The sequence below is a fragment of the Citrus sinensis genome, chromosome 9 (assembly GCF_022201045.2).
Source record: "Citrus sinensis cultivar Valencia sweet orange chromosome 9, DVS_A1.0, whole genome shotgun sequence".
NCBI lineage: Eukaryota > Viridiplantae > Streptophyta > Magnoliopsida > Sapindales > Rutaceae > Citrus > Citrus sinensis.
In genome coordinates, this window is record NC_068564.1 from 28,274,949 (window position 1) to 28,284,914 (window position 9,966).

Genomic DNA, 9,966 nt, shown 5'->3' on the forward strand with positions numbered 1-9,966 from the left:
TCAAAGGCTAAAGGGATAATGATACCACGATCGACAACATATGCCGCATTGGTGGAGAAGATAGCTGAAGTTATTGATATAGATACTTCGGAATTCAAAATCACAACGAAGTTCAAACTTAAGACATCTGATCCTATGCCACCAGTTACAATTCAAACCAATGATAATGTGGAATTTTTTTAAATTCCAATTTAATTTCACTTCTTTTTTTAATAATTTTCATTGACATTTTCTGCATAGCAGCAAATATAAATTCTTAGCACAAATTAAGTCTTTAAAGAACTAAATTAATCTAATGATTAATGGAAAATTCGTGTAATTTTAAAGTCCTCAATTAAACATATTACAGCCATTTAAAAAGTTTTTTTCTTTTTTTTTTTTATCTTCAAAGTGCTTTCTTCCTCTGGCCAAGCATACAAGCATACATGAGGAATGCTTGCATATAATTAATCCATGAAATCAATTAAGAAAAAAAATATCAGCTATAGGAAATTAATGTAATGTTATACACATAAAAACACCATTCGCAGTGATAAAATATTTTCACTCATAACTAGACATATCATGACTTACCATGACTTATAATTGGAAATTAAGAATCTCTCTAACTAATGACATTTCACAAGGTAAAGGTATATGTACAATTCCAATTTATTGTGAGCCTAATTAAACTAAATGTAATATGCAGATTCTATTGACAAGAAACAAAATGTGGAATTGAAGGTCGTGTAATTGTGTAATACAAGAAGATCGTATAATTGTATAATACATGAAGGTCGTATAAACATGCAATACATGAAGGTCGTGTAAACGTGTAATACATGAAGGTCGTGTAATCGTGCAATACATGAAGGTCGTGTAATCGTGCAATACATGAAGGTCGTGTAAAACACAACCTTGAATCTTACATAACCTTACACGACCAAATCTTGTATTACATAACAAAATTATAATCAGCACAATCCATTAATTTTTCACAATTTGCATGCAGCAAAACAACTAGAAATTTGTTTTCGAACATGTTATGAGAGACCCACAACTAATTAATCTATTTTTTCAATATAAAACCCTAACTTTTTATTTTTTTTCCCTTGAATAGTAACAAGAAAACTAATTACATGGAATTACTTGTCTCAACTAGTTACATTCTGACAATTTTGCAGTAAATGATCAACTCTCTCCGGCGATTATGTAGTGACGAACTATGCTTCACTTTCTCAGTTGTGGCAGCTTCTCCTTCTCAGGCTTAGTTTGCTCGTGTTGAAGTTCGATTTACCATATATGGAGAATGAATGTTTGTTTCAGTAGAGGTGATGCCAGTGAGGGAATTGCAGTGTTTGTTTGTTTGAGTTTGATAATTGAGGGAATTGCAGCAGATGAGTGTTTGTTTGCTTCAGTAGAGAAGGGAGAGGTGCTGTCCGTTGAGTTGAAATGTTTTAAAATGAGGATAACTTAGTAATTTCCTATCCGTTTTTAAAGGGTATCGATGAAAATTTCGGCAAAAATAGATTTTAGGGTATTGAGATAATTTTTGAAGTATGGAGGTGTACCGGGCGCAATTGGCTCGCTATGCAATCCTCTATACAAAGAACAGTTACTTCAACATTCAGATTCATTTACAACTCTTCAACAATGCAAAATACACGAAACACCGCAACCATCAATGCACACTGTTCATTCTTTCTAAAACTGAAAATCAACATATAGAAACTATTTTTTCACAGGAAACAGATAAACTTTTATTACCTCAAGCAAAGAAAAATACATAATTTTATTACAAGTACTGCATTTGAATCACTTAGCCACGAAAATTTCACTACCAGTTTGTAGCGTGACATGGTCAAAGTCTTCCGGAAAAACTCAATTTTCATCATCATCAAGAAACTAAGCAAAATTGTGTTTTGCAACGGTATGGCTTCAATCTCTGCCCGCTACTCTAAACTGGAGCTGGACCTCTGTGTGTACTCTGCAACAAGTTGTGCAAAAGATGATGACTTGTTCTCTAGCAACTTTGTTGGAGAATCGTATTCCTCGATAATCCCTAGACCAAAATATTCAAAAATTTTTTAAAAAAAAGGCCAAGGAATTTATTTGGAACATATCATAGATTACATAACAATCCTAACCATGACTCAGAAGCAGAACCATGTCACTATCAATAACAGAAGTTATCCGATGTGCGATGGTTATGACCGTGCAGTCAGAAAAGTGTTGTCGAAGAGTTTGCTGAATCAGATTATCGGTAGCTGTGTCAACAGATGCTGTAGCTTCATCAAGCACCAATACTTTACTTTTCTTGAGTAGCACACGCCCAAGACAAACCAGCTGCCTCTGGCCCATACTCCAGTTCTCTCCATTTTCGGTAACTGCATCATCCATTTGAATATAGACAACTAAATTTCTACCATAACTAAGTATAAAAATTTTACTTGGGAAAATTCAAGTGAAGAGAAGAAAAGACAGACCTCTTGAATCTAGCTTTCCTTCTTTGTTTCTAACTTCATCCCCAAGTTGGCACTTATCCAAAGCCTAGAAAGAAAAATTTATAGTTATTTTAGCAATTAGCAAATGCATCCCAATCTTCAACAATTGAGTCTAAAAACACAGCATGATAGATTTAGGAATAAACATGGTTATCATAGCTTCTTTCTGAAATCAAATTAATATGAACCCACCTCCCAAATTTCCTCATCTTTGTATTCTTCAAGAGGGTCCAGATTGTTACGTACTGTCCCTTCAAACATGGTTGGATCCTGAGGAATGATGCTCAGTCTTGATCGCAAATCATGCAGTCCAATTGATGAGATATTGATGCCATCTATCACAATTTCACCAGCTGTAGGTTCAACAATCCGGAACAATGTCTGAATGAGAGTTGATTTACCACTGCCAGTTCTCCCTACAATGCCAGTTTTCATCCCTCCTGGGAAAGTGCATGTGAGACCTCGCAACACAAGTGGCAAGTGTGGAGCATAACGGACCTATGGCACAACCATAATCATTGATTATGAAAGCATCATAAAAGGATAAGAGATGTAATCATATAGAACAAGCAAATATACCTGTAGATTAAGAATGTCAACTTCTCCATGTGTTGGCCAGGAACAGTCAGGCTGACTCTCTTCTATCACAAGCGGGGGCTCACTCGAAATGCACGTATACTGAAGTATTCTCTCAACCGATATAATCTTGTTCTCTAAATTGCAAAGGTTCCATATTACCCAAGCTTGTAACATATTTAGGTTGAGTCCATATGTGACAGCCAAACCCGCAATTGCTAGAGGGTAAAAAGACCACAACTTTTAACTCTCTTTCATTATTCACTCTCAATAGCAATAAGGAATAGTAAGTGGTTAACCACGTACCTGGTTCAATTACTCCCTTTGGGATAGAGATTAATAAAACCAAAGAGAAGGCAAATGTGAGAGAAGACAACATATCCAGGCGGAAGCAAAGCCATTCCATTGCACCAGCAATATGGAATTTGGGCCGAGAATATCCATCTACCAGCTTCATATTTGTGTCTCGAAACCTTGATTCTTGATCAAAGCTCCTGATAGTTGTTGAACCCGAAATTGTTTCAGAAAAATGTTGTATCACTGGTGCTTTGCATACTCCAACCAACCGTGAAAGTTCTCGTGCTGAAGGTATGTAATATTGCTGGATAATTGTAAAAACATGAGAAATCTTCTTTCCAGGAAAAGGAAACTAAAATCAAGATATTGAATATTGGAATGAGTGGGGGACAGAATATAATACATCAATTAACATTTCCTTGCTAAGTTCGATGAGAAAACACAATTTATAACCAGATACGCAATCCCCCAATAGGTGCAAAACAAAGACAGCAATTCTAATTCTTGACTGCTATATACTTTAAAATCTTTATTTAGATATGCTATGAATACTGCTGCAGTCCTATGGTAAAAGCTATTGTTGGAGAGAGAATTTCAGAATTCATTTATGCTGATATGTCAGAGTCATTCACTGCTTAAGGGCCATCATACTTAGTTATCCAAAATATGCAACATTATAGCATCACCAAAAGGCTCTTCCAATGAAAGTTTACTTATTATTTGAAAAGCCACAGAAGCAAAAAGCATTTCAAAAGGCTCTCCAAATAAGATTCTTTCAATGAGATTATTCTTCTCTCTCTTCAATATGCAACATTAGAGCATCACCAAAAATCTCTTCAAATGAGATTTTACTTATTATTTGAAGAGTAGCATAAGCAAAAAGTATTTCAAAAGGCTTTCAAATAAAAGTCTTCAAATAAGATTGTCCTTCTCTCTTCAATACTGAAGAGAGAAAAAGACAATCTCATTTGAAGAATCTCATTTGGAGAGCCTTTTGGAGCCTTCAATTTAGTATTATATTATTTTTTATCTTCTCATTCTTGAAAGGAGAGATGTGTTATAATTGTTATTATTTTGGTGGAAAAAAATTTGATCAAATAAAATGAACATATTTTTATTTGAAGAGCCTTTTGGGAGATGGCTAATTTTTTCACGCTTCTATCTACCACATGGGTAAGCAAATAAGTATTTGAAGAGCTAAATTAGAAGAGTCTTTCAGTGATTCTCTTAGACTGTGAAAGCATGTTTAATAGAAGCCTTAGGTGATTTGGATAACATAAGAATGGGCCAATAAAGGTACATTCTTAATCAAGAGACCCATTTCACATTGATAGACTTAAAAAAAAAAAAAATCTCATGGCCCAATTATTATCACAGCATTCTCTACCATAGAATTCAGCCTTCGGGGCCAACCAGATGGCTTCTTTGAGGAAGCAGCGCAAAGGAGCTCAAGGGCTTGTTAAGAAAGGCGGCAAGGGCCGACAAAGGGGGGGAAATAAAAAGTGTTGTCTGGTTCCACCTGAGCAATGGCTTAATAAAGGTACATTCTTAATCAAGAGATCAATCTCACATTGATAGACTTAAAAAACCATCTTGTAGAGGACAATAATCAGCACAATTTTTATGAAATATGCAGTAAGCTCACTGGCAACGCAAAAAAGTTTAGGTTTTCCAACTACTTGTCATCTTGAGCAATCAGCATTTGATGCACAACCTAGAACATCTAACGCTTGCAAAAGTTGAAAATAAAAATTAGAAAAACGAAGAGATAAGAGTTGAAAGATTACCTGATACCAGATGCTGACAGCAATCACAGGGATGAAAACTATAAAAACCTGCCATGCAGCCTGAGACATCACCGCGATGATTCCCAGAAGCTGGATCATTGAGAAGGCAAAAGCCCCAACTTGAGATGCAATGTTCAAGTCAACGGCACTTTGGTCAGTAGAAGCCTATGAAAGAAAGCAGATTAAATAAGCAATTACTTTTACTTGCCTTATTTTGGTTCTCAGAAAAACTAATCGACAAAAATGAAGTGCACTAGATTTGAACAGACGCTAACTTACCCTGTTTAGAAGTCGTCCACTAGGTGTTGCATCAAAGAAGGACATAGGAGCACGGAATAAACAAAAGTGCATTTTATTAAAGAGCAGAGTAGCTGTTTTGAATCCAGCAGTTGCAAGAAGTGTAGATCTTGCAAGGATGCAAAAAGAACTTCCAAGGGCCAAAGCTACATAGACAATTATCAGTGTGGAGCTCCCGACCGCGGGTTTTACATCCTCTGACACTGGGGTTGCCCAAGCCATCCAATAATTGCTGCCAATTTGAAGGATCTGAAAGAGAATCTGAGCCAACAATATAAAGGGTACAAGCGCTCCTCTATATGCTGTTGTAATATATTGCCAGTACACTGAGAAACCAACTCTCCCCTTCTCCCTCTCTTCTTCCTGAACAAGCTGCCCTTTTGGTCCTGCTACTTCGTCTACTTTATCAGTCTGAATATCTTCATTTCCTTCTTTCATGGTAACCCCATTAGTAGTATCCATACCACCATTTTCTTTATTCATACTTATCCTTTCAGAAACAGGTCCTCCCTCAATGGAATCAAGTGCTGATAAAGCTTGCTGATGTGCGCCCACAAGAACCATAAAGTCAGTACCTGAGTTTAGGATGTCATTGTACTTTCCAGCTTGCGTAATCTTTCCATCTTTCATAACCTAAAAACAAGGTTTTGTTTATTGTTAAGGGATGTATAAACAAGGGATATGCAATCCAACAGATAAAGAAATGCAATGTAATTGCTCACCAAGATAAGGTCCGCAGCAGGCAAGAACTCCACTTGATGAGTAACATAAATCACCGTCTTGGATCTTAAGAGGCCCAACAAAACTTCCTACCAAACAAATATTATGAAAAAATAAGTCACAAATTCTAAGTTTTCATTAGGAAGAAGATGATAACATCGGAGTGAGTAGTGGTACTTGAATACAAGAGTCCACCCTCATGAGTGGCATACCTCCAGTTCCAAATATACCAGGAAAAGAAAAAGCAGGAAGTCCAAAAGTAAAAGCACAAGAGAGAGGAATAGATTTCACCTTAAAGAGGTGAGACCCAGTATGCGCATCAACAGCACTAAAAGGATCGTCAAACAGATAGATATCAGCATCTTGGTAGAGAGCGCGAGCAATCTGTATTCTTTGCTTCTGTCCTCCACTTAAATTAATTCCCCTCTCGCCTATAACTGTCTGATCACCAAATGACAGGATTTCCAGATCCTTTTTCAGGGAACATGCTTCAAGCACTCTGTCATACTTTTCTCTGTCCATCGGCTTACCGAACAAAATGTTATCTTCAATATTGCCACTCTGTATCCAAGGTGACTGAGCAACATAGGCCTTTGTACCGCACAACTTCAGGGCACCGGATATCTTGGGTACTTCTCCCAAAATACAAGAAAGTAAGCTTGATTTCCCAGAGCCAACAGTACCACAAACTGCAACCCTCATGCCGTGAAACACTTTCAAGTTTATGTCTCTCAATGTTGGATTATTGGAAGAAATATCCCAGGCAAAATTCCCATCAACTATCTCAATAGCTGTTTCAGAGCTACCTCTGGGATGCTTCTCTACAACATCAGACTGCAAGTCATCAAGACATAGGAAAGATGCAATTCTGTCAAGGGAAACCTTGGTCTGAATTATCATTGAAATTGTGTCAGGAAGATTATATATAGGCTCTTGAAGAATCCTGAATGTTGCAAGAGCGGATAAGATCTTCCCTGACTCAAGGGGGATTCCCAAAAGCATACAAGCACCAAAGGTGGCAACAGACACAAAAGTGGGGGCACCCCAAAAGACAAAACTGGTCATCGCCCCAGTGTAAAGAAATTTTTTCAACCATCCAGCCTCAATCTTTCTGAGCTCAATAATCTTGGACAAAAACTTCATTTCCCAGCCCTGAAGCTTGAGGATTCTCATGTTCCTTAAAATCTCGGAAGTGACCTTCATTCTTTTATCTTTTGATCCCATCAACTTATCTTGAAAATTCTCTTGCAGTCTACCCAAAGGAAAGTTCGTTAACATAATTAATACTGTAGCAAAAAGTGCCGCAATTGATGCTAGCCCAAGATTTTTATACAAGATCAAAAGGGCTAAGGAAACCTGCAAGATGACCAACCACGGATCATGCATATACCAACCAAAGTCACCAATCCTTTCAGCATCAACGGTCATGAAATTAATGATTTCCCCACTAGTGTAGCTCTGCTTCGCTTGGCATGAAAGGGTCAAACCCTTATTGTAGACCATTGAAACAAGTACCGAGCGCATCTTAATTCCAGCCACCTGCAGCCGAAACATCCAGTGTCTCTGGGCAAGGCACTCCACAATCTTTGCTACAAAGAAGGTGGATACCAGAACATATCCCTCATTTTTGAACTCTCGTTCCCCATTGAGATATTGAACGAATGTGTCAATTAGATATGGACCAACATAGTTGGCCAATGTGTATAAAAGCGCTAAGATTGCGGTAAATACAATCTCTTTCCAAGCAGAGAAGAACAATGCCTTCGTCAACTTGAATGCAGTCACTTTATTCCCCTCAACCCTATTTGCCTCAAGCTTATTCCTAAAAATTGGAAAGCACCCAACTACACTATCGCCACTATCTAGTTGAGGAACATCCTCAAGGTCCAAAGTTTTCTTATTCCCAAGGGAAATCAGAGAACCCATCCAAGAGAAAGTAAGAACACTAAATAAACTAGCATTTGAATAAGGAGTGACGTTATCAGTCCCTCTGGACTTGATTGATGACACTTCACCATTACCTATACTAGAATCACCATCCAAAAGGGTTTCTTGAAGAAGAAGGGTATCTTCACCCTTGTCTCTCTTCAAAAATCCCACATAACAGAAAACGAATCCACTAATAACGGAGACTACATCAGATACTAAATAATGAACTGATAAAGACACATGCTGTGCGTACAGAACAATATCACTGACAAGACAGTAACAAGAAAGACATAAATAAAAACCCCACCAAAGTCTCAATAAAAGTGGGAATCTCTGTTGACCTGAATTAAAGAACTGGGAATGCAAATAAACACAAATTGCTCCCCAACCAAGTGTTCTAAGCACTAAATCAGCTAAAGTAACCAGTTTATCACCAGACCAGTCATTTCCAAACCAAGAAAAGTAATCTAACAAACACAAAACAAGGTTGAACACTGAAACAGCAAAACAACAAAACAGAATCAGCTTATGCCTCAAAACCGATTTCTTCTTAAACCTCTCCTTATACCCTTCACTATCACTAACCCCAACTCTCAACTTTTTCCAAACCCAGGAGACAAACAACCCAAGTAACAAAACTAAGTGCAAGGAACCAGAAATCCCGCGAAGGAAAGCTGGTTTAAGAAGAAATTCAGTACCTGGATACATTTTTGGAGGGCTTATTCAAGTAGTCCAGTGTATGCACGGGGAGTTAGTGGCACTTGGTTTTGTGTGTGCGGGTGCATATATATATATATATATATATATATAAGAATAGAAGGCAGAATGATGAATGAGAAAGAATAAAAGGAAAATGACAAATGAGAAAAAACAAAGATTGATTTCTTGGGGAAGAGTTAACGTGGAGGGTAAGAATGGAGAGGCGGAGAGAACAAAGGACACGTTTCTTGAGCCAAATACAGAAAAAACAAGGAAATGATAGGCTGTATCTCTGAGAAAACCTGATTGAATGGACACAGAAGATTTCAATCTACTGAAATTATATTTATTTATTTTCACGAGTATATTCCCCGATCAATAAACACCAACAATAAATGATTTATTTTCACAAGTATATTCCCGATCAATAAACACCAACAATAAATTAGTTTAATGGGAGTTGTCAAGTCAATGAGGTCTCCGCCCCACACCCCAATTCAAGGGGCTCCCCGACTTGGTCGAGCAATTATTTAGTCTTTTTTTTGAATTGATCATATGTGTTTATATTCTGGTCGGACTGTATTCTATATATATATATATTCAAACTCTTAATTATGTTTAAACAGATTTTAAAAATCAATGATCTTTTTTTAATTGGTTTAATTGTAAGCTCCATGGAATCTAGAGATGGTAAAATTTTATGTATGAGTCATCAAATTTAACACGATTATTAAATAGATTGGGTCCGAATTAACATAATTTTTTTTTCTATGTTGAGTTAGGATTAAAGTTCTTGACCCATTTACTAAATCAATGAAACAATTATATTTTTTATTCTAAATTAATTTGTAAGTTTTTGTTATCAAAATTAAAAAATTAGACATGATTCTCTATTTTTTTTTAAGGATTAACATATATACAATATTTCATTTATAAAATTTTATTTAGATTTAGAACTCCAATAGTATAAATATGTAAAATGTTAGTAGACATATATATTTTATAATATTGATATATAATATTATTTATATATATATAATTAAAACTTCAATAATATAAAATGTGTAATATTTTAGTAGATATATATATATATATAATATTTAAATTTTGTTAAACTTGTAGATATTAAATGGGTTATTAGGTAATTTGTTTATTCTTAGTATTGGATTTAGGTCTCA

At 36.1% G+C, this 9,966-nt stretch overlaps 1 protein-coding gene across 1 annotated transcript; it reads right to left on the bottom strand.

The window, feature by feature from the left end:
* Nucleotides 1-1,580: 1,580 nt before the first annotated feature.
* Nucleotides 1,581-9,149, bottom strand: LOC102618233 (ABC transporter C family member 3-like). Its single transcript, XM_006474866.4, has 10 exons — nucleotides 6,452-9,149; nucleotides 6,163-6,249; nucleotides 5,423-6,073; nucleotides 5,144-5,308; nucleotides 3,366-3,660; nucleotides 3,063-3,277; nucleotides 2,676-2,981; nucleotides 2,466-2,529; nucleotides 2,127-2,366; nucleotides 1,581-2,041 (listed from the first exon to the last, which is right to left on the bottom strand). The coding sequence occupies exons 1-10, from the start codon at nucleotides 8,795-8,797 to the stop codon at nucleotides 1,932-1,934; spliced, it is 4,479 nt and encodes a 1,492-aa protein (XP_006474929.1). The 5' UTR covers nucleotides 8,798-9,149; the 3' UTR covers nucleotides 1,581-1,931.
* Nucleotides 9,150-9,966: the final 817 nt, after the last annotated feature.

What these genes read in the sequence shown, in the direction of transcription:
- LOC102618233 (XM_006474866.4), bottom strand. Translation starts at nt 8,797, where the DNA reads ATGTATCCAGGTACTGAATTTCTTCTTAAACCAGCTTTCCTTCGCGGG. An exon ending in TTGACATTCTTAATCTACAG is followed by an intron (nt 2,982 to 3,062) that starts GTATATTTGCTT and finishes GTTGTGCCATAG; the next exon opens with GTCCGTTATGCTCCACACTT. An exon ending in GGTTCTGCTTCTGAGTCATG is followed by an intron (nt 2,042 to 2,126) that starts GTTAGGATTGTT and finishes ATTTTGGTCTAG; the next exon opens with GGATTATCGAGGAATACGAT.